This window comes from Herpailurus yagouaroundi, unplaced genomic scaffold (assembly GCF_014898765.1).
Source record: "Herpailurus yagouaroundi ecotype Mexico unplaced genomic scaffold, PumYag 141, whole genome shotgun sequence".
Taxonomy (NCBI): Eukaryota; Metazoa; Chordata; class Mammalia; order Carnivora; family Felidae; genus Herpailurus; species Herpailurus yagouaroundi.
The window spans coordinates 42,661,032-42,685,886 of NW_024412396.1; the positions used below are offsets into that span (position 1 = coordinate 42,661,032).

General features: G+C 45.2%; 1 protein-coding gene and 1 long non-coding RNA gene across 10 annotated transcripts in view; one reads left to right on the forward strand and one right to left on the reverse strand.

Annotated features, from left to right (window-relative positions):
- The first annotated feature begins 7,739 nt into the window (after positions 1-7,739).
- The window catches only part of PLEKHH1 (pleckstrin homology, MyTH4 and FERM domain containing H1), a 53,640-nt gene continuing 36,524 nt past the window's right edge, over positions 7,740-24,855 (forward strand). For 3 of the 9 annotated variants that reach the window (XM_040477469.1, XM_040477475.1, XM_040477476.1), the window contains exons 1-2: positions 7,740-7,883; positions 15,862-16,020. In XM_040477469.1, the coding sequence (XP_040333403.1) occupies positions 15,895-16,020 (126 nt within the window). In that variant the 5' untranslated portion in view covers positions 7,740-7,883; positions 15,862-15,894. The other 6 variants (XM_040477472.1, XM_040477477.1, XM_040477470.1 and 3 more) reach the window with 5 other exon arrangements.
- Positions 20,038-23,352, reverse strand: LOC121031945 (uncharacterized). Its single transcript, XR_005790996.1, has 2 exons — positions 22,760-23,352; positions 20,038-20,299 (listed from the first exon to the last, which is right to left on the reverse strand). It is a non-coding gene; the product is annotated as an uncharacterized LOC121031945 (long non-coding RNA).

Below are 24,855 nucleotides of genomic sequence, written 5' to 3' on the forward strand. Positions count from 1 at the left end.
AGCAGATAACACACCAATTGGTTTCACACTAAATCTTTGGGGGAAGGAGGGAGGAAGAGCTGAAATGGTTAGGTCTTCTCATTCTGTTCAGGTATTTTGCATCTTGCCATCTCTGTGAATTCTGGGGCACTTATTGGCATGCTCTTATAGCAACCGCTCTGCCTGGAAGGTGCCCTGCAGGGAAATGCATGTGTCTCTGAAGCAGAGGACTCCAACTCCCAGCCATAGATAGCTCTCCACCCTACACTGCAAGCCTCTTCCAGTCAAGTGAAGCAACCAGTCAGCAGAGGGGAGGTCAAGGGGCACAAAGAGACCCTCCACAGTCCAGTTTGCCCAGACTGAGTCACCTGTTCCACCATGCTCTCCCTCCCCTACTTCCTGGTCCACAGTGGACACTCACCACGCATGTACTGAATGGATGAAAGCAGAACCCTAGCTCACCACACCTCTCCCATGGTCTGTCATCAGCTGAAGGGATAATAATAATGGCCAGCATCTGCTGAGTACTTACTATATGCCAGTATTCAGTTAAGTGCCAGAGCTGGAATTTGAACTCTGGAAGTAGAATCCCCCAGAGCCAACACAATGTCACCTTGAGAACTCAAATGTCTAGAGTTGCCACACACATACTGCAGAAAAGGGGCCAAGGTGCTACAACAGGCTCCCTGACTGGCCTGAGTTCCCCCGGCTTCTTAGAACCCTAGAGTCTCTTCCCACATGGGCTCCTTAGACTTCTGGAGAAATGCCACTTACTTGAAGGTCCCTGCCCATCCCCTTCTACCCCCATGGAGAAATAAGACGGTTGGTTTAAAACCTTAATGTTGTAAGTTCTAAAATGATCTAGAATCCCACATAGATGACTGGATTTACCCAGTTCTCATTCCCTGAGCTCTATCAGCTCCCAACTCAGCTTCCCTTTCCCCCTCCCTGCCACCTCCTCTTTTCCCTCTCCACCCTCATCCTACTGAGTCCCTCTCTGCCTGGCTCTCTCTCACTTGGTGAGCTCACAGCTGTGCTGGACAGATCCTTTTGCATTGATATGTGTTGTCATGACATCAGTTCTACCCTGCCTTCCCCTCTGGGGCTGTTGTTGCTGTCTGAGAAGATCACTGGAGTGTTGGAACATGGTGTATGACAAACCAGTCAATTCCAGGCACCGTATTGGTCTAAGGATCATGAAAATACAGACCCCTGAGCTTGCTGATCTCAATGCTCAGGGCTTCGTTCCATGTTTTTAATCAGTGGCCCCAGGGCTTTTTGATATAAGGTCAGGTGGGGAATCGCTGCCTTCCTTCTCATTGGAGTCCTTCTTGACCAGGCCTTCCTTCCACCCATTGCTCTTTGTGAGCTTCCAAGTCCCTACTCTTTGGGCATCTTGTTAGTCCTTTATACCTCCATTCAGTAACACTTACTGGGTGCATATGCCAGATAGTGGGGCAGACCCTATCTCCATCTTTCCAACTACCCTCTAAGGAAAGAATACTGATTCCTGTTTACAAATGAAGAACCTCTTTCTTCCCTGCTCTCTGCCTGGCTCTGTCTGGCTGTGTCTGGCTCTGGAGCCCACAGCTGGACTGGATAGATCATTTGCCATGCTCCCCACTGGGAAGACCCAGGATTCAATGACAGGCATGTCTGGTTTTGAAGTCTGTGCCCTGAGTTCATTGGTCACATTTGCCACACTTTGTTTCTTCACACAGTGCCTGAAAAATGGTAACTACTCCGTAAATATTTGTTCTTGAGTAACTGAATGAATAAATGAAAGAAGAGTCCATGCCCAAAGTTAGGACACTCCCACCATCCAACATACACATACACACACACACACACACACACACACACACACACACACACACACACAATACAGAATTCTGCCTCTGGACTCTCATTTCCTTCCTATCCTGCATCTCTCTGCATGTCTGATCACTGCTCTCCTACCTGAATTGGACAATGACCCTGAGCCTTTCTGACCCAGCCCCTGGTTGCTCTAGCTGCTCCCAGAGATTCAGCAGTAGGATCACCTCCTGACTTCTTTGTAGCCCAAGAGCTGCCAACCTCTGCCCCTGGCTCCTGAGGTAGAAGGTTGGACAAGGACCAGCCCCCGGGATCCTGGGACTCTGATGTCCCTCCCCCTTCTCCTCTCCCTCCCTTTTCCCCTTTAGTCTCCTACCAAAAACAACCGAGAACAAGGCCCTGAAGGCAGAAGACAGGGTGGTTGATTTGGGAGAATTTCAGTGAAGCAGGTAGGGCTTCTTTGGAGTCCAGATCCCCACTCAGAGAAAACAAGTGGTGTTGAGAAGTGGGATCTCTAGAAAGCCCAGGACATGGGAAGATGAATTGTCAAACATTTTGCTAGTTCTCCTAGAGTTATTCCTTCTCTCAAACCATGTTTCTTATCTATTGCAATCTTGCAACAAAGAGAACTCCTTGAGATATCACCACCTCTTGACCTAGTACAGTACATATTAGCAACCTGGGAGAGTATCTCATAAACATTATACCTCTAGCAAATATTTGTTCAAAGAATGAATAACAAAAGCTACCTTCTATACAGAATTTGCTACATGCCAGACACAATACTATCTCATTTAACCCTTCCAACAACCCTATGGGGCAAGAGATGTTATACCACTTTACCAATGAGGAATTAAGCACCTGCCGCAAGGTTACATCAGCACAGATGTGGTAAAGATGGGACTTAAACTGATGATGTCAAACCACATGGTGTGTCTGTATATACACTGATCTCCTCTAACCCTTGGAGTGGTTAGTTAGCATCGAAAGTATTCTAATCAGGAATCTGTAGTCTAGAGGGTGATTACATAAGCACTTCAAATGGCATCAAAGCCTACACCGGTAGGCTGAATGTGCTTGAGGTATGCTAGAGGTTTCCAAAGTAAGGAGTTAGCCAGAAAGAGGATATGGGCTCTCACATGAATAATGTGTAAAAACCAGACCAGGCCAACTCCCTGACTCCCTTGAAGCAAGTTGTAGAAATTTTTGTGCCTGCTTGCTGATGTCTGTATAATTGACAGAATTTTGGCCATTTTTACTATCCCACCTGTAAGAGGTTATAGAAGAGGAGATGAATGGTCTCCAGTCACCTCTCATCTCCAGGGGCCGTGAGTATAGGATCCTGTCAATTGCCAGAGGACCAAATTGGTTCAGACATGTTCACAGTGAGTGGCCACCAAGGCCTCATCCTCTTCTCAGAAAAGTAAAAGGAGATCCTCAGCTTCAATGGCCCAACTGAGCCTTCCACTCAGGGCACACGATGGCTTTCTTCCTCTGTCTGCTGTCAGGCCACTATAATAACAAACTAATATCAAACAGGAATGAGCTTTAAGTGTCATGAGTGCCGCTTCTGCATGGACCCGTAGAGGGATCTGGGGCCTTGGAGACTTTCAGGCAGGCTCCCACCAGCCTTCCTGTTCTCCTCTAGTTCCCACTACAACACCAAATATGGTACCCAAGATGGCTTTTCCTTACTTCAGTTTTGCAAATTCCCCTCTGTTGTAATGATTCTCTCATAATCCTGCCTTTTCCTCCCCAGTTTACAACAGGACGTACTGAGGCAGGAAGCAAGGAAATGGTTTATCCAAGTTAATAGTTGGGCATCTAATAGAGTACCTGGAACAACCTAAAAGTCAGTTATCATGAATGAATGAACAAATGAATGGGAAGGGGGGGGGAGAGAAGAATATCAGCATCAGCTGATGTTACTGTCTGGATGTGATCAGTGGCCAGTTTGACTGTTAGTCTCAGATCCATGGAAGGCTAAGTAAAAGGTGACTTAAGACAGAAAGATTGTTGGGGTGCCTAGGTGGCTCAGTTGGTTAAGCGACCGACTTTGGCTCAAGTCATGATCTCATAGTTCGTGAGTTCCAGCCCCACATCGGGCTCTCAGCTCTCAGCTCTCCATTCTCAGGGAAGAGTTGGCTTCAGATCCTCTGTCTCCCTCTCTCTCTCTCTGCCTATCCCCCCTTCCCCCTCAAAAATAAACATTAAAAAAAAAGACAGAACGATTGTGGGGAAAAGATAGTGTCTTGACATCTCAACCCTTAATTCCAGGGTTAAGTTAGGGGTAGGCCAGCCTGGAGGTTCATAGAAATTCATCTAGGGATGGGGTGGCATGGGGAGGGCTGCGGTTGAGGGTGACAGAGGAGCCAGGTTTCCCTCACTGAAGCTTTCACAGCTGCCTCTGCTGATTGGAGGCCAATGGGGGACGTGGAGGAGACACCAGAAGCCCAGCCAGGGTTTGGAGGGGAGGTGGACAGAATCTTCCTGGGCTGCCAGCATCGGGTGGCTGGAGCCAGGCAGAGGAGGTGACATCAGCCAAGACGGCTGGTGGGACAATCCCTAGCATTAGATGGGAAACTCTGCCCTGCCTGTGACTTTCCCTGCTAGCGTGGTTATTGATTACCTGAAGCCGCTGAGGAATACTAGGCTCTAGAATTGTGGGAGTCACCCTCTCCCTGGGACAGAGGAGGGGATGAAATTATTCTCTAGGCATCCATTCTTTCTGGTACTAGGTAGGGACTAATAATAATAAATAGAAGAGCTATAAAACTCAGCTATAAAGGACATTGTTGGGACAATTGGGGAAATTTTAATATGGTCTGTATGGTAGATGATAGTATTGTATTAATAAGTTTCCTAAGTGTGATAATATTAGGAGGAGAACATCCTTGTTCTTGGGAAGGTACATGTTGAAATATTCAGGGGTAAAAGGTCATGATGTGCACAACTCTCAAATGGAAAAATTATATATTATAATATATGTGATATATAATATATTAGAAATATGAAATATATAATATATAATATATAACTTAAATAGCACCAATATATAATGTAATATATTATAATATATATTATATATGTGTAAAGACAGAAAGTAAACATGGCAAAAAGTATATGGATGTTTGATGCACTATTTTTTGCAACTTCTGTCAGTTTGAAATTTTCAAAATAAAAGCTGGGGGGAAAGTTTGAGGGAAGGATAGCTATCACTTATTGAACAATGATTGTATTCCAAAATGTATGTAACTCTATTATCTGATTTAATCCTCAAACCAACTCCAGAGAGAGAGATCATGCATATTAGAGAAAAGGAAACCGAGTCCCAGAGAGGCTAAGGAACTTGCTCAAGTTTACAGAGCCGGTATTGAAACAGAGCCCAAAGGAAAGAAGAGGTCACAGGGAGGAGTGTGGTTGGGAGACCAAAGGCTAACACTTTCTTGAACCTTCCTGTGTGCTAGCAGTGTTTTAAAATCATCCATGCATATGAACTCATTTAATCCTCCCTTTTTAAAAGCTTTGTAGTTCGTGATAAATCACTTGACTGGTGTGGTGGGAGGGAACAAAGGGGCACTCAAAACACACTGAAAGAAGTATAGGTTGGTGGTGCAGCCTCCTTTGAGGGTGATTTGGTTGCATCTAATGAAATTTAAAATTCATATTTGTGTGTAGAGCCAGCAATTCCACTTCTAAATATTAAACCATAAAGATAGTCATAAATGTGGACCAAGAAGTATGCACATAGATATTCACTGTAGCAAAGCATTTCCAAAGATTGGAAACATCCTAAATATCCATCATTAGGAACACTAGGGGACCCCTAAAAAATAAAGCATCTCTAAGTGTGCTGATGAGTCAACAAGAGTCAAGAAATGGTAATGTCAAGAGGGAAAAAAAGCAAGGGATGTTTCCTTAGTGTTGAAAGGGGATATGAATACATATATATGAACATATATATAGTTGACCCTTGAACAATGCCAGGATTAGGAGCACCAACCTCTATGCAGTAAAAAATCTGAATATAGGGTTGCCTATACTGGCTGGCTCAGTTGGTTGAGTGTCCGTCCGACTCTCGGTTTCAGCTCAGATCATGATCTCACAGTTCATGAGTTCAAGCCCCCCACAGGGCTCTGTGCTGACTCTGCAGAGCCTGCTTAGGATTCTGTCTCTCCCTCTCTCTCTGCCCCTCCCCTGCTCGCTCACACACATTCTCTTTCTCTTCCTCTCAAAATAAATGAATAAACTTAAAAAATTAAAAAGAAAATCTGAGTATAACTTTTGACTCCCCAAAAACTTAATTAGTAGCCCACTGTTGACTGGAAACCTTACCGATAACAAAAACAGTTGATTAACATATAGTTTGTACATTATATGTATTAAATACCATATTCTTCCAATAATACTATTTTTTTTTTTTTTGGTATTTCTAGGCATGTGGCTCATCTGCAAGTTTTTTGAAGTTGTTGCAAATTTCCAAAAAACATTTACAATATATTTATTGAATAAGATCCATGTATAAGTGGACCTGTGCAGTTCGTATCAATGCTGTTCAAGGGTCAACTGTATATATATACAAACATATGAATGCATATGTATTTATGAATGCTTTATAGATAAAATATCTTGAAAGGAAATTCTGTGTTTGGGGAGGAGTGATCTGGGGGACAGGGCAGGGTGGGAGGTAGACATTTTTCATTGTTAGCCCTTTTATATTATTTGAAATCTAATGTTCATGAAGGTGAATGAAAGCATGAATGAACCAATGAATCATCCTTAACAAACTCCAGAAGACTTGCTTTTGAGCTTCCTTAGGCATCTTCCTGAGTGTTGAAGGGATAGCAGAGGCCAGTGTCCCACAGTCTGGGGTTGACCTATCTCAATTCCCAGGAGCTATGAATCCATTTGCAAGTTCAGCCCTGGAGTCCCATTGGCCCAGTTGAACTTTTGCCCTTGGCCTCCTAAACTACTACTACTGGGACCAGCTTTCTATAGTATCTGGGCTCTCAAAGTTGTGCAGGAGAATTGCCTGGGGAAGTTGTTAGCTGGGTAATCTGACAGCCTCACCTCCAGAGATTCAAATTCAAACTTGGGGTGGAGCCAGAGGATCCTTCGTCAAGGCCCGGAGTGAGTTTTCCAAGCCCCTTTGCAGAAGTGGGTCCTGGTGGTGATTGCCTCGGTTCAGGCCTGGACAGAGAGCCTGCAGGACTGGCCAAGAAAGCCGTTTGAAACGTGGCTCCTTTCCTCCTATATAGTCTCCATATTCATCTTCTTTACCCCAAACCCGCCTAACCAAAAAAGTCGAGTGTGCCAATCCACTCTGAGTGTAGGACTGTACCGGTGCGCTAAGGGACTGCAAGCCCTTGTAGAACGAGGGTATGAAGACTGCTCCAGCTGCCCAGCAGGCAGCGTCCGGTTTGCCTTTCTGGCTCCTCGGCCTGCTCCTTTAACATAAATAATGCATAGACAAACGTACATAAGCAAGCAAAGTACACTCGGGGCCACGGTGACTTTTTTTTTTTTTCCCAAATTACAAATCATAACCTGGGTCTGGCAGTGGGACAGCCTGTTGGAAATAAGGACTTCTGCTCTAAATATCCGGGCGTTACAGTTCTCACAGATTGCCAGCAAATGCTGGAACCTCCTTTGGGGGGTGAGGTCTGGTCTTGCGCCCCGTCCTGCGAAGGTCCCAAGCTGGCCGGGCGCTGAGCACCTCCCGGGGCTCCCGGCCGCCCTCCGCGGCTGGTGCGGTCCCTGCGGAGAGCTCGGAGGGGGGCCGGGAGACCCCGCCGCCCCTGGGACGAGCCGGGCGGCGCGGAGAGGTGGGAGGCTGGAGCCTGCTGAGGTCATTTCCTGTGCCTCTCCGCGAGCCGCCCGAGGAGCCGCGCCGGCGCTCGGCCTTTAAGGAGCGGCCCGGGAGGAGGGGGCGCGGCGCGGCTCTGAATGGGGCGCCGCGAGGCCGGGCTTGGCTTTGTGCGGCCAGCCCGCGGGCACCCCGCCCGGCCCCCGCCCCGCCCACCGCGACCCCTGCTGCCGCGGAGCGGAGACCCGGCGGTCGCCGCGGACTCGGGCTAGAAGGACGCAAGGTCAGCGGTGGACGCGCGCGGAGGGCGCCCGTGTGCCGGGTGGGCGGCGGGAGCGTCCGCGAGCTGGCGGGAGGGTCCGCGAGCTGGCGGGAGGTGAGCGGCCGCGCGCGCCTCGCAGGCAGGGACGGGCTTGGCGGTGTGCGCTGGCGGGGAGGTGTTTGGCGGAGCGGAGAGGAAGGGCTCCCTCCTGCCGGAGGGCGATTCCAGAGCAGGTGCCTCCCCGCCTGGCGCTGAGGGCGCTGGCAGCCGTGGTCGGACTCGGGGGACTCGCACCAGGCGGCGAGGAGTCGCCTTTCCCGGGAGGAGCGGGAGTTTGGGACCGGCTCGAGCCGGTTGCCCCCGGGAAGGGCCCTCGGGCGCACTTGCAGGCGTCCCACTGCGTTGCCGAGCGCTCTCTTGCCCTCTCGCTTTCCGCCTCCCGCCCTCCTCCCCGCCTCGTCTCAGGTAATCTCCTCTGTGGTTTCTCGGTAGTTCTCTTAGGGATTCTGTTGGTCCGGCTGGACTCCTAGAGGCAGGTCAGCCAAGCAGAAAAGAAAACAAGTTGGGCACCGAGTGACAGCAGTAGCTTTGTGTCCTAGGAGCCGTAGTGACTTTATCACCAGGGACCAGGAAGCCTTAATGGGGGTAGCAGAGGCAGTGAAGACCCTCACCTGGAAGTAGAATCCGCCCCGTGTGGGTTTCCTCCCTGCCAGGACATCTCCGTAAGCTTTTACTGTGAGTCCATCTCATAAACTCTTTTGGACAGAACCTTAGTTCCTGGCACAGTTTCCACTTGAAAGATCATTTTAATAACAATTTCAATGGAAAAGTCGTGGATTCTTTCCTCAGGCTTTTTGGACTGTCTTCTATGTTCCAGACTCTACATGTGGTAACGTCACTTAACTAACATCAGTTACCTAGTGTTTCTGCATACTGTTATCCCCATTTTATAAAGAAGGAAACAGTCTCAGAAAAATTGTGATCTGCCCAAGGTTATATAGCTAAAAAGTGGAAAAGGCAAAACTCAAACCCAAGCCTCCTAAATTCCTAAGGTGGGGTGTAATCCATTATCAGCTACCTTCCCTCTCATAGACTGCTTTGGAGGCCTGCTCAGAGCTGGGTTATGACAGGGTACCTACCCCCTGTGGTCTCAGACTCATTGAGACTAACAACTGAGTTGAGAAAATGTGGGGCCCCTTCTGCCCTCCTCAGAAGTCACCAGCTCCCCGGAAGAAACATGTACCTCCTACTCTGCCCCCATTGTGCACTCCTCTTTACTATTCCCTTCTCTCTGTGAGGCTGTGTTTCCATGTGGGGAACTCTGTGCCCCTTTTGGTTTGAAGAGTGTTGTATAGATGCTGTACATGCTGAGGTTAAGGTGCGAGGATTTTCTCAGTCCTGATCTGGGTGAGTTCACAGCAGGCTGGCTGCTGAGCCACCATCCGGCATTCTCTGGATAGCCCAGCTGAGTCTTCTCTGGATAGCCCAGTTGAGCCGTCTCTCCCTTCTGTCAAAAATGAATTCGAAACTGACCTCCTCCGTGGGAAAACAGGCACTTATTGCTGGCTGGAGTATGAATTAGAATAGTCTCTGAAAAGGCAATCTGGACAATTTGGCCATTTAAAAACGTGTTCTCACTTAACGCTACAATTCCATTTCTGGGATTTTATCCTTCAGATATACTCTTATGTATATGAAATGACATATATTTGTTGCAGCATTGTTTATTTTAGCAAAAGTTTTCAAACAACCCAAATGTGTGTTAGTAAGGGACTCTTGGGGCACCTGGGTGGCTCAGTCAGTTAAGCGTCTAACTCTTGATTTCGGCTCAGGTTATGATCTCACAGTTCATGAGATCGAACCCCACACTCATGGTGTGGAGCCTGTTGGGATTCTCTCTCTCCCTCTCTCTCTCTCTCTCTCTGCTCTTCCCCTGCTCTCGTGCATGTTCTCTCTCTCAAAATAAGTAAATAATTTTTTAAAGTTATAAAAAGCTTTATAAAAAAAATAAGGGACTCTTAAGTCATGTAATAGCTACACAGTAGAAAACAATAAAGCTGTTAAAGAGAATGGAGGGCAGACGGAGCAGGTATATATGTTGATACAGGAAGATCTCTAAGTTATAGGTTAAGGACAGCGTGTAGAGTGTGCTACCATTTGTGTTTGTGTATGTGTATGCAACATGTATAAGAATGCTTGTGTCTACACTGGATATTTCTGGAAGACACAAAACCCCATAACACTGTGGCTGAGGGACAAGGTGGGAAGAAGCCTTACTTTGTACCATATACACTTTTGTTCAGTACTCAAAAATAAAGAGATAAAGGGGCACCTGGGTGGCTTAGTTAAGCACCCAACTCTTGATTTCAGCTCAAGTCGTGATCTCATGGTCATGGGATTGAGCCCTGACTCAGGCTCCGTGCTGAGTGTGGAGCCTGTTTGAGATTCATTCTCTCTCTCTCTCTCTCTCTCTTTGTCTCACTCTCACTGTTCCTCCCTCACCCCCACTCATGCTCTCTCTCAAGATAAATACATAAACTTAAAAAAAAAAGTGGTAAAATAATCTTTAAAAATCCCCTCACCTCTCTGAGGTAGATCTGGTAGTGAGCACATGTATGAGCCACATCTCCTAGTACGCCGAGGCACTGTTGGTTTGCCTTTTCTTTGTTGATAGTAGCTATCAATATGGAGTGCTGTGTGCCAGGCTTTCGTGATATCTCCTTTAATTCTCAAAAAAATATGACCTAGTGTGCCTATGAAATTGCCATTTTTTGAAGGTCAAAAAATGGTTAAATGTTGATAATTCCATGATTCAACCTAATATTATTTCCCTCCTTTTCAAATATTACTGCTCTCAATTTCAAAATGGAGCTGAGGCTCAGAGAGTTAGGCAAATGGTTTAAGGTCACATGATTAATTAGTGCCTGAGCCAGTACTCAAACCCAGGCTTGTTTGGCACCAGGAGAGGGGATCGGAAGTACTACACTCTGCTGTTTCCCTTTACTGGTTTTGTTCTCAAAGGATGCTATTCGTGATTGTCCTAGTCCTTTCTGGTATTTAGATCCCCGAAGGCTGGAACATGCTCACCTTTTCCTGTCTCTTCCAACATTGTGAAATGTGCTGCCTCAGCACCCAAGAGTAAAACACAAATTGTTGGCTTGATCAGATGACATGGTGCGGTCAGAGGGAGCTATGCCCCTGTATGCACTCACCCTCCCCCAGCTCTGTCCCCAGAAAAGGGGCACAAAGCTCTTCCTTTCCCATAGTTGGGCAGGTAGTCAGTCTAGTCTAGCACTTGTAGAAGATGATGGTAGCCTACCACTAGCAAGTGGAAATCACAAAAGGTGCTCACATTCAGAGTGAACCATAGTGAGGTGACACAGGAGAGCCCAGTGGAAATTGTACCCAGAACAGAGTTCCTGTTACCTTCTGAAGCCTCCTGCAGTGGCCTCTGCCCTCTTTCCTTTAGGCTCTTATATTGACTGGTCCTCTTTGTAGGGAAGTTCCAGGATATTCAGACTGTAGACCTGAGCCCTACAAGCCATGGGATCTTTAATTCATCTTTATGTCCCCAACCTTGCACGTAGAAATCACTTCACAAAAGTTGGTTGAATTAAATTTAATCTCAGCATTTTGTCAATTTCTGGTCAAATCCCTAAACCTTCCAGAGCCATCTCAGGTCAAGTCTGTGTTTTCTCTGATACAGGCTCAAAGTCTGAGGTCACCTAAGGACTCCCTGTGCCCCCTTTTCATCACCCATCCTGCACGCAGCCCCTGCCTCTGAGGCATGCTGCTCCAGCCTTGTGGCTGTGTCAGCCCAGGATGCTGGAGGACTTAGGGAGTTCCAAAGCAGGAGTCAAGGCTGTGTGGTCACTTGCTGGGCAGTGTAGCCTGCTGGGCACTAATAGGAATCAAGAGAAGTGGATTTCACAAGAGTGGCCGTGAGTCAACCATTGTAGTTCGGGGGAGGGTGCATGGGGATTTATTGTACTGTTCTCCCTACTTCTTGTGTATATTTGAAGCTTTCCAGACTAAAAAACAAAGAGAACAGTTGAGCTGGGTTTTGTCCCTTCTCTCATTTCCCCACCTATTTTGCCATTAATGTTCTATCTGTGTTAGGCTAGCCGGGTAGCATGAGACTCCACCACCATTACTGAAGCATCTTCACGGAAAGAGGATGTTCTGTATGCTGGGAGATCATTCTTGGCCCAGCTTTGACACTGCTTAGCTCTATGTCTCAAGGCATGGATGCACTGGGTTTTCTCATCTATCTGTTCATTGTGAATAGTATCACTTGTCCTACATCTCAGGGATATTGAGAGGATAAGGAGAGAAATAACTCCTATACAGTGCTTTGGAAAGTTAAAAACTGTTCTTTAAGTTAATTTCTGCTCCTCATGGGAGGTACAAGTACAAGGTGACCAAGCAGGTGAAGTTCACTGTACTGGTATTTTGCTTTTATGTTTTGCCTCATGTTTTCTAGCTGCCGCGGCAACCACCTGCTTCTGTCGGAAGAGCCTCTGGGCCACGCGCTTGGCAGCAGGCACCTTGCTCCAGTTCCCTTTCGAAACCCCGTAGCTCTCCTCACATGCTAAGACAAGCCCAGCGCAACTCTTTCCGCGCCACCCCCCCCACCCCCCCACCCCGCCCCTGACATTAGCGTGCCCAGGGCAGGGAGAGGTTTAAGCAGAGCACTTGATCTATTCGAAAGTGTGATGTCATAAGATGCTTGATTGGGAAAGCACTCCCTGCAGTCTAGAGATAATTTCAGATATCAGGACCAGGCAGAGGCCAATGATATGTTTTATTTCCAAGCTCCTGGAGATTTTGATGATTGGTTTTCCACTGTCCTCTTGGAATCTGAGCTGTAGTTTGACAGTCAATAAGAGGGTGCCACAAAAGAATTAAGTTTCTCCTCTCCCTAGGTTTTACTTGTGTGTTTTTACTGCTAATGCTTAGCCCCAAGCTAGGTTGCAAGACACTCAGGTCCTATGTTCAGATCTACCACTTTTTTTATTTATACGAGGAAGTGCCACCCCCCCCCCCACCCCCTTAAAGGACAAAGCAAATCAAACATGAAGCCTCTGGCCTTCTCTGGAGGCCCCACAAGGTTGTTTTGTCTTTTCAGCTGTGATCTTAGCTCAGAGAAGGTCATGTTTTGTTTTTGCCTTTTGTCTTCCTCCCCGTTCCAGTCGGTCCCAGTCTTTTGAGGTGGGGATTGCTGGGAGGTCACAATGTTGGGATTGTTTGGGATGACAGTTCCGGGAGAGCAGGGCTGAGGTCATGCGTTCAGTGTTCTGAGCAGCCCAGAACCGAAAGATGCAGACACTAGACTCATCAGTGTTTAATTGTTGGGCCTTTCTCTGCAGGTCTACTGACGCTGTTTTTTAAATGAAAAGTCTGGATATAGGATAAATGTCTGTGCTTATGAAGGTTATGGTGTCAGGTTATGGTTTGAGACCAGGATGCCCTGGAAACTCTTGAATACAGGTTCACCCTAATATCCTACCAAGGATCCTGCCAAGGATCCTAAAAGGTCCTGTAAAATATTTCTCTCATTCTTAACAATCCAGCTCACTCTTTGTGAGATCAGAATTCTTTCAAGTTTCTGGATGTGTAAACAGCAGAGTTGCTAAGAGCAGGAACTTTGGGACGAGAACTCCAGCCCCACTACTTACTAGCTCTAGAACTCTTTGTATAAGTTATTTAGCCTCTCAGTTCCTCAGTGTCCTCATGTGAGAGTGTAGACAGTAGTGCCCACACCTTGTCTTATGTGTTGTCATGAGGATTAAAGAGGCCACACTTGCCTGGCATACACTGAGAACCCAGTAAATGATAGCTATTTGTGGTATGAGAAAGATCCATGTAAAAGTCAAATGTGAGGTGGGAAGCAGTATTGGTGGTTAACACATTAAAGACAGACTCACTGGTCACCAAGACGGTATTTGGCAACAGGGCAGGAGGTGACTGGGTTTTCTGAGGCATGTGGCTCCTAAAGAAAGGAAAAGGGGGGCGCCTGGGTGGCTTGGTCGGTTGAGCGTCCGACTTCGGCTCAGGTCATGATCTCACGGTCTGTGGGTTCGAGCCCCGCGTCGGGCTCTGTGCTGACAGCTCAGATCCTGGAGCCTGTTTCGGATTCTGTGTCTCCCTCTCTCTCTGCCCCTCCCCTGTTCATGCTCTGTCTCTCTGTCTCAAAAATAAATAAACGTTAAAAAAAAAAATTTTTTTTTAAAAGAAAGGAAAACAGGGGCGCCTGGGTGGCGCAGTCGGTTAAGCGTCCGACTTCAGCCAGGTCACGATCTCGCGGTCCGTGAGTTCGAGCCCCGCGTCAGGCTCTGGGCTGATGGCTCAGAGCCTGGAGCCTGTTTCCGATTCTGTGTCTCCCTCTCTCTCTGCCCCTCCCCCGTTCATGCTCTGTCTCTCTCTGTCCCAAAAATAAATAAACGTTGAAAAAAAAAATTTAAAAAAAAAAGAAAAAGAAAAAGGAAAACGGATTTAAAAAAATAAAGTTTTGTTACAGAAAATTCTAGGCATATATTCAAGTAAAAAGGCCAGTATAAAGAACTCCCATGTACCTGTTACCCAGCTTCAAAACTTGGAAATATTTTGATAAATCTGATTTCATGTATTTCCTTCCTAGACCACTGCTAACCCCCAGACATTATATAATTTCACCTGTAAGTCTTATGTATCTCTGACAGATCACATTTTAAAAATATTATCAACCTAAAAAAAATAAGTCATTCCTTAAAAATCATCTAATACTAGAGTAATCATGTGTCATGGTTTGGGACAGACCAAATTTATGCTGGTGGCCAAGTGTAATTATTAATAGCAGGGAGGATTTTAAAAATTCTGATGGCAGGTATGTTTTCCAGCCCATCTCTCCCCTGTGTTCATCTGCTTGTGTCTTCTCTCGTGCATACTCATACATGCTGCTTCATTTTCTCATCCCCAACCAGTTGTCTTCTCTAAAATTTATCCAAGAGACATCTGGATAAATTCCCCTGACTGGCGATATTATAGGTGTCTGAATTTGTATCATTGTTTCCCAAGGACTTGTGGCATTCTCCAGAGGTTACAGCAAAATGTCTACCAATTTTTTTTGGTTTATATTTTAGAACTTAGAGTGAGAATCTGTTTTAGAGGAGGATGATTCAATGACAACTGACAGAATCCCAACTAAATAGGAAATTGTCAAGGACATGCAAAGCTTTGGATTTTCATTCCATTTTTTCTCATCAAAAATCTCTGAGTGGGGGTGCCTGGCTGGTTCAGTCGGTGAAGCATGCAACTCTTGATCTATGGGTTGTGAGTTCAAGCCCCACACTGGGTGTGGAACCTACTTGAAAGAAAGAATGAATAGATGGATCCAAGGAAGGAAGGAATGCAGAATTACGATTTGTTAAAAGTAAATAAATACATAAATAAATAACATTATATAGATGTAGTAGAATCAATAATAAACTGGAAATCAGCGTTCTGCCTCCAGTTAGCTATATGATCTCAAATGAATGTCACTCACTTTAATCCTTCCCTAAACATCGTCCCCTCTTTATCCCTCTCCCATAGTCTACCCCATTTCCCTGTTCCCATTTATCTGCATATTGATTAGCAATTGTGACTACATTCTCTCTTAGATTTTCCTGAGTTCCCTGGAAAACTCAAAGATAAGGGGGCCTCTTTTATTTACCTTTGCATCTCCAGTGCCTAGAAGGGTGTCTGGCATGTAAATGTCTATTGAATGGATACATATTTGTTAAATGGATAATTGAATGAAACACAGATGAGGCCCAATTCTCCTTACAGTTTCTCACATTTCGTGATTTCTTGAGTTTGCCCAGCTAACTTACGTTGGAACAGGACACATTGAGCTAAGAAAGGTGACAATGGGACACAGGGAGAGCAATGACTAACTCACAGCCCGTAGCCCTGTATTCTCTACCCTCCTCCTCACACACTTCTTGATCTTCTCCTCTTGCTGTGTGCTGGTTCTCAGGGCTCCCTGGAGTAGCCAGAAGTGGATTCCATCATGGCAGAACTCAAGGTGGAGACCCGAGCCAGCGTAGACTGGCAGAAGCGCTGCCTGGCCTTGGAAACCCAGCTCTTCCGGTTCCGCCTGCAGGCCAGCAAGATCAGGGAGCTGCTGGCTGACAAGGTGAGTCCTGGAGACCTAACCTCATCTCAGAGGTCTGTGTCCGCTAGGGCAGGAGTTAGAGAGGGAGAGTTAGAGAAGGTAAACTTTGTTTTTTCTAGGTATTAAATAATTTTGTTTTAATTTTTAAAAATATTTTTATTTATTTTTGAGAGAGAGAGAGAGAGAGAGAGAGAGCGCACAAACAGGGGAGGGGCAGAGAGACACGGAGACACAGGATCCAAAGCAGGCTCCAGGCTCTGAGCTGTCAGCACAAAGCCTGACACCGGGCTCGAACTCATGAACTGTGAGATCATGACCTGAGCCGAAGTCAGATGCTTAACCTACTGAGCCACCCAGGTGCCCCTTAATTAATTAATTTTTAATTGAAGTATAGTTGACATATAACATTATATAATTTAAGGTACACCACATGTTAATCTGATACATTTATATTTTGCAATGTGGCTGTCTTTGTAGTGGTAATTAGCACTTTTATCACATTATGTAATTGCCATTTCTTTTTAGGGGTTAGAATAATGAAGTTCCAGTTTCCTAGCAAGTTTGATGATTATAATACAGTACTCTTGTCTGTATTCACTATACTGTGCATTAGATCCCTAGGGCCTATTTACTACTCATTGCAAGAAGGTGAACTTTTAATAAGATGCCCTCCACACATGCAGAATGAAATCTAAGATAGTTATTTCTTTTTTAAGCCCAAATCAAAGCAATTTACTAAGCTATCATCATGCATTCTCTCCTGCTCCAGAGAAATCATAGACATCTTGGTCCTCCATTACCTCTTGAGTCAACTGGCTGTAGTGGAAGTTCTGTTATTCCCTTAATATTTCTTTTTCAGTGTGGGGAAGAAGGGACGATGTTTTACTGTTCACCCTGTATTAAGCAGATGAGCTATGAAAGGCAGCCTGATTTTCTAGTGACAAGGACACAGATTTTGGAGCCAGACCCACCTGGCTCTGCCACTTACTAGCTATGCTGTGTGACCCTGAGCAAGTCCCTTCACCTCTAAGGCAGGGACACAAATGTCTGCCTTTCACAGTTATTTTGAGAATTGTATCAGGTCACACATATAAAGGTTCTGGCATGGAATAGGTCTTAAATGGGAATGATTATTATCTTTACAGGTGTGGATGGGCTGGTCTGGGAAACTGACCACCATTTGTAATGTTTCTGTGGGAAGAGACAGTCTAAACACCTGACTTTCAGAGGCATTTTGGAGCATAACCTGTCTGGAGAGTAGAGTCCTGTACTAAAAAAAAAAAAAAAAAAAAACTATCTATCTATCTATCTATCTATCTATCTATCTATCTATCTTAGTTGAATCAACTCTTTTCTTTCTAGTTTTGCTTACATTATCCATCTCCTGAGCCAACCCTTCCTTCATAGTACAAAAGTAAAAATCAGTCCACCTCTCTCCAAGTAATGTCGAGGTCTTTATTAGTAAAGCCTGGGTAAAAGGCCTGTTTTATGATAGCCCCACAACCTGGAGTCCAGGAAGACAAGTTATTGGCATTTCCCCTGCATTTCCACTGCTGAGGGTAATGACCCTCGACTTCCCTGGTCTAGAACTTGTGAACTTTGGGTCTGTTGGCATTGCTGTCTACTAGTTCAGGCTTTGCGAAACAGAGACCAGCAGGGTTCCTATGGATATGGTTCAGATACTGCTAAGAGAAAGGGTAGAATTCAGCCATCTCAGGTAAAGGGAAATGGGCTTTAGATAGTAGTTCTCAAAGGGTGGTCTTGGGACTATCCAGGCCAGAAATCTGGAGCACTTACTAAGCATGTGCATTCCTGGGCCCCACCCCAGTCCTCCTGATCCAGGTATCCTGGGGATGCTGCTCATAATCTGCATGTTTTTAAAAAAATTTTTTTTTTCCAACGTTTTTATTTATTTTTGGGACAGAGAGAGACAGAGCATGAACGGGGTAGGGGCAGAGAGAGAGGGAGACACAGAATCAGAAACAGGCTCCAGGCTCCGAGCCATCAGCCCAGAGCCTGACGCGGGGCTCGAACTCACGGACCGCGAGATCGTGACCTGGCTGAAGTCGGACGCTTAACCGACTGCGCCACCCAGGCGCCCCATAATCTGCATGTTTAACAAGCTCCCGGAAATTAGTTTTGTACACTGTACAGTCTGAGAACATTGCCTTAGGATATGTGACTGGGGAGGGGTAGGAGGGAAGGAAAAGATAAGTAAGGATCCTCCAGCTGGTCTAAAACACATCACAGAGGGAAGAGACTTCTGTTTCTAGTGATAGGGACCACAAAATAACCTTTAAGAAAGACTGCTATGAAACACCTAGAAATACTGGATTAAATACTTAAAATATTTTTCTCAGTGCAGAGCCATGCACTGAGAAGAGTAGGAGGAATCCTCAGCCGGCCAAATGAAGAAGTAGAACCCAAGTGGTATTCAACTCTGACAGCTGAGTGGGACGGGCTGTGTGGCTGGCCTCCCTGTAGTAATGAAAGGTTTGAGGTTTGAGTTTTAGCATCTGTGGAGACAGAGATGAGGTCTGGTGAGTTGGAAGCTGGAGCTGAAACTGAAACTTTCACGTAAAGTCAGTACTGTCGGGGCACCTGGGTGGCTCAGTTGGTTAAGCATCTGACTCTTGACTTCAGCTTAGTCATGATCTCATGGTTCGTGGGATCAGCTGTGAGTCAGGCTCTGTGCTGATAGCACGGAGCCTGCTTGGGATTCTCTCTCTCTCTCTCTCTCTCTCTCTCTCTCTCTCTTTCAGCCCCTCCCAAGCTGACATTCTCTCTCTGTCTCTCTCTCTCAAAATAAATAAGTAACTTAAAAAAAAATAAAGTCAGGACTGTCAAAGTAATATAAAATGATAAGGAAAAGAAAATCATCTACCAAGACAGGGAGATGACAGAACAGTTTCTCAGACTTAGCCAAGGCTCTGGGCACAAAAAACAAAAAGCAAAAGGAAAGTACGCCGTGAGAACCTGATGATGGTATTGGTTTAATATTAGAATTTGTATTATTTGTGTGGATTAGGAACCTTAAGTTCTGGGCCAGTGATACCCCTAGGACCCTAGATACAGACACAGAACCTCTCTGGAGAAACAAAACCGCAACCCAGATTATACAGGATCCTCACAGGCAAAAAAGCCATGATAAAGATGAATATATGATCCAAAATGACTAAATACTTGAGAGAATAATTTTTACTGAGTTAGAGTCCCCATACACAACAAACAAGTAGACTAGGTCCCTCAAGAACTTCAAATAAGGAAATGTTGGCAAGTTCCTTCAATATTATTGAATATAATTGAATTCCTTCAAATTATTGAAGATGTAATGAAGTGATTGAACACACAAGGCAAGAATAAGACGCTATTCAAAAAGATTAGGTAGACTTGAAAAAGAACGAAATAGAACTGCTAGAAGCAAAAAATGTTTTCATTGTATAACTAAATGTTCAATAGATAAATTAAATGTCAGATTAGGCACCATTGAGACAAGCTTAATGAATGGAAAGGTGGACCTGAGAAAGTCATCCAGAATGGAGCCCAGAGAGATAAAGGCACGGAGACTGAGACACGGATGCTAGAATGACAAGATCCTATAAAGTTCCAGAGGTGGAAAAGAGAATGAAGGAGAACATTACTCAAAGAGATAATGGTTTAAAAATTCCCAAACTTAAAAAAATATATATTTATTTTGAGAGAGAGAATGAATGTGTGCACAAGTGGGTTAGGGGCTGAGAGAGAGATGAAGAGTAAGAGAATCCCAAGCAGGCTCTGCACTGTCAGCATGGAACCCACTGTGGGGGCTTGATCCCTTGACTGTGAGATGAGGACCTGAGCTGAAATCAATTGGATGCTCAATCAACTGGGCCACCCAGGCACCTCTAAAAACTCACAAACTTGTTAAAAGATGTGAAGCCTCAGATTTGGGAAGCAGAATGAGTCTAAGCAGTATAAATTTTTTAAAAAATCCGTGCTTACTGTATTAGCTAGATTATAATTCAACTGCTGTAAGAAAGAACCCAAGGTCACAATGGCTTAAACCCGACAGATATTTATTTCCCTCTCGTGTAACATTCCAGACATGAGCCGTATAATTCTAGGGTGACGTCTGCTGTAGGTTTGAAGAGGAGGGTTCACCATGATGTCCATATTCCAAACCCGTCCCTTTTAGTGGTGACCCGAAGGTTCCATTCATTGCTTCTCCTCATATCCCATTGATCAAAACTCATTCACATGGTTGTACCCAGCAGCAGGGAAGATTGGAAAGTGTAGTCTTTATTCTGGAGAACTACGTGCTCTGTTGAAAGTTGGAGGCTGTTATTTGTATGAGAGAGAGAGGAGAACAGGTACTGGGGAACATGTAGCAGTCTGTAAGTCTGAAATTTAAGTCTATAATAATGGTAATAAGTAGAAATAGAGTATATAACTTATCAGTAGAGTAGGGAAATGTAATAAAGTCTATTAAATCCAGTCTGGGAAGAAAATAAAAAGAGTATTTAAAAAAATGGAGTAAATAGCACAAAATGCAATGGTAGAAATAAATCCAAATGTATCAGTCATAAGGAGACATATATAAGAAATCTTTTGGGGCACCTGGGTGGCTCAGTCAGTTGAGTGTCCGACTTCAGCTCAGGTCATGATCTCACGGTCTGTGAGTTCAAGCCCCGCATCGGGCTCTGTGCTGTCAGTTCAGAGCCTGCAGCCTGCTCTCTCTGCCCCTCCCCTGTTCATGCTCTGTCTCTCTGTCAAAAATAAATAAACATTAAAAAAAATTAAAAAAAAAAGAAATCTTTTTATATACAAGAATTTAGCATTGCTATATGAAAAATTGGGAATATCCTAAATGTCTTTCAACAGGGAGGTGTTTAAGTATATTGAGTGTATTTGTACAATGGAATATGACATTGCCGTTAAAAATGAATCAAGTGAGGGACGCCTGGGTGGCTCAGTCGGTTGAGCGTCTGACTCTTGATTTCAGTTTGGGTCATGATTCCAGGGTCTTGGGATCTTGGGATTGAGCCCTGCATCAGATTCCATGCTGAGTGTGGAGCCTCCTTAAGATTCTCTCTCTCTTGGGGTGCCTGGGTGGCTCAGTTGGTTGAGTGGCCGACTTCGGCTCAGGTCATGATCTCACGGTTTGTGAGTTCAAGTCTCGTGTCAGACTCTGTGCTGACAGCTCGGAGCCTGGTGTCTGCTTTGGATTCTGTCTCCCTCTCTCTCTGCCCCTCTCCTGCTCATGCTCTGTCTCTCTCTGTCTCTCAGGAATGAATAAATGTTAAAAAAAATTTGTTTCTAAGATTCTCCCTCTCTCTATCTCTGTCTCTCAAAAAATATTAAAATAATAAAAATGAGTCAAGTGAGCCACATATGTAAGATTAACCAATCTCAAAAACCAACACTGAACAGAAAAGATCAGGAGAATGTATATAGAATAATATGGTTTATATAAAGTTTTAAAACTTAAAGCTTGTTGTTTAGGGGTATATCAAATGAGGTAAAATCTAAATACAACCAAGTGTGGGGTAGATGCTAGAAGGGGAGGAGTGAAATCTGGGAAAAGCAGACGGGAGCTTTATGTACCACTCTGTAGGGGCCCGTTTCTTAAAGACATCAGAAGCATATATGACAGAAATTAAGATTTGATAAAGCTGAATGGTGGATACATATTTTAAAATGTTATTCTCTATGTGTTTCCTGAACTATTACATGATAAAAAATGTGTTAAAGTGCCTTCCTCCTCTATTCCCCAGGGTCCTTAAATATATCCAGATACACCTCTCTCCACAGCCCCTTGGGTCTGGGTAGGTTGAACTTTCATAAGATCATAAGATTGGCCCCATCTTCTCTTCCAGGCTGCCTTTGATTGTCATGCAGCCAGAATGCCCTCCCATAAAAGGTTGGGAGCTCAGAGTGTGACTTGGGTAAAGAAAGGGGAAGCATGCAGACACAGGGCAGAAGAGACTGGGGTGTGGGGGGAAGAGAGAGAAAGAAATCTTGACTAGGGATCACAGGCTGGAAGAATTAAGTACAGAAGAGTACTGAGACATTAGCCTGACACCAGACCTTTTGGCAGGAAACCTTAAAGCCATAAACACCATGTTGCTCAATGCTGGGGCTGTGCCTGTCACCTACATTCATCTCCAAACCAACAGGACAGGTTCAACAGTTCACTTAGAGATTTTCCCCAGTACGTCAAGGTTAAGTTTCAGATCAGGAAGAGATGACTCAGGCTTCTCAGGAGAGCTGGTGCTGGGGCCAAGCCCTGATCTCGGTCCTATCTCTGTCACTGCTCTTAGAGCTTACTAGTTAATCATCACCAGTACCCACCTACACAGGGTGAGCCAGGTCAGCTGGGTCCCTCTGACCAGCCCTCACACTCACCCGCCCCCTCCACCTCTATGCGCAACTCACCCGCCCATGGGGCTTGCCCTGCCTGGATGACCACTGGCTGTGCAATTGCTCACTGCTGGTCGTGCAGGGCAAGCCAAACCTGGGTGCTTCCCAGGGGTCCAGCCCTTCCTGGGATCGGATACTGCCCACTGGCTGCTAAGGCTTGGAAACATGCCCTTCCTCTTTCCCCACCCCACAGCCTGCTCACACCTGCCTGCCTCTTGCAGAATTGCCATTCTGGACATGGAATGATCTGTGTTAAAAAGCAAAAAAAAATTTTAAAGAAAAGATGTCAAGACTACCACATAATCCCTCACCTGAGGGTGAGAGAGGAAATGGAGGGTGGGAAGAAGAAACAGTATCAGACCTTATTTCTGCTATTAACGCTTCACCAGGTCTGGTTTGCCATTGCCATGGACACCCAGACTGCCAGGGCCAGGCATTCTGGAGCCAGGTGAATTGTGGGTTCATTTCCTGTCCAGTATAGGAGTTGAGGGAATGGCTGATGTCTTGGAGTTCACATCATGCTCTGTTCCCTGGGAGCCATTCCCCCCGCTGCCTTGCTCTCTTCCTTGGTATGTTGAAGAAGTCATAAAGGCTGTTCAGATAAATTTAAAACTTTTGATACTGTTCTAGGAGGCTTTATAGATGGATATGAAAGCCTCTTAAATTTTTTTTCATCCTTGCTTAAACTTGTGCTTCAGTTATTCCATCACAAACGTGGGAATGTAATAACTGTCCTCAGACAAGCTAGCCACAGTAGTAATTACTATGAAAAAACATGGCATCACTATTAGAACTAACACAGGTTTTAAACTTTTAATTTACTCTGTCTGCTTCCAAAAGGGATTTCAGTGGATTTATTGAAAAGAGGTAATGTAATGAAACATCTCTCATTTTTTAGCTTGAATATGTATTTTTTAATATTTATTTATTTATTTATTTTGAGAGAGGGCAAGTGTGATGGGGGAGGGGCCGAGAGAGAATCCCAAGCAGGCTCCCACTGTCAGCACAGAGCCCATCCCCAGGCTTGCTCCCACAGTGAGATCATGACCTGAGACAAAATGAAGAATCAGATGCTTAACAGACTGAGCCATGAGCCACTCTGGCGCCTCTTAGCTTGAATATTTTTAACTGAAGCAACTTTTCCCAAGACCCATTCCAGTGGGATCCTGTGCACTTCCTATTTTTTAGAATCCCCTACTACAACCAAGATTTTGAAATGCACTAACTGGGGCGCCTGGGTGGCTCAGTCGGTTGGGCGGCCGACTTCGGCTCAGGTCAAGATCTCGCGGTCCATGAGTTCGAGCCCCGCGTCGGGCTCTGTGCTGACTGCTCAGAGCCTGGAGCCTGTTTCAGATTCTGTGTCTCTCTCTCTCTGACCCTCCCCCGTTCATGCTCTGTCTCTCTCTGTCTCAAAAATAAATAAACGTTAAAAAAAAAAAATTAAAAAAAAAAAAAAAAAGAAATGCACTAACTGAGTTTTACATTTATATACCACAAATTTAGTTCAGGACCTTTTTTTGAACATACAAATGGTTCAGTTCAGTCCTCTGAAACAAAAGAACAATGACTGTTGCTCCTCCCCCCTCAGACCATGGATTATACAGAGGTGGCAACTCTGTGTAGGCATCAGCTTCCCAATGTATGGATAGAACACAGAGCCCAGAAAAACATAATCTTTAAATACCTCAGAATTTACAAAAAGCCCAGGTACTGTAAAAGGAGGGTACCTGTAGTGCTGTCAGGAAATTTGTTGAAGTCTGCATAAAGCCATCACAGCATTGGCCTTAGCTGACAGATCCAATTTGCTTTGGGAGCAGATACCTTCTAGAACTTTTATTCACTGTATACGAGCTCATATGCATGTGTGTATCTGAGTAAAGAGAGAGAGAGGCTTTTTATTCTCCTAACCACCCATTTTTAATAGGGTCCACTGTAGTATTTTTTCTGGAGCCATATATTGATAGAGCTCTGTACTCCTCTGTAAAGCCATTTGAGAAGCCCTGTGCTGATGGGGACTTGGCCCCAGATGTATCCCTGAAGGATCAGCTTTGCTTTGCCGTCTGTGGCCAGTCTAGTGTTTTTTCAGAGTGTGGTCTGTACGCCACCTGCATGAGTATCAGCTGAGATTTCTGGGGCATGGACCCAGGAATGTGCTCAGAAAGAAAATCTCAGGCTACCCAACTAAAAATCTCTGTGGGCAAGGCCTAGGAATCTGCTTAGAGTAAGCTCCATGTGGGTCCTGACCCCCCTGAAAGTCTGAGATCTACAGCCATGAACTCTTGCCACAGCTTTGCCTCGACCTCATTCAGCTGTCCTTCTAGTGGACACCTTGAGCCCGATGTGCCCCAAAGGAGCAGTGGAACTGACAGAGAAGACTCATTGCCCTTTCTCTCTTTCTTTCTTTCTTTCTTTCTTTCTTTCTTTCTTTCTTTCTTTCTTTCTTTCTTTCTTTCTTTC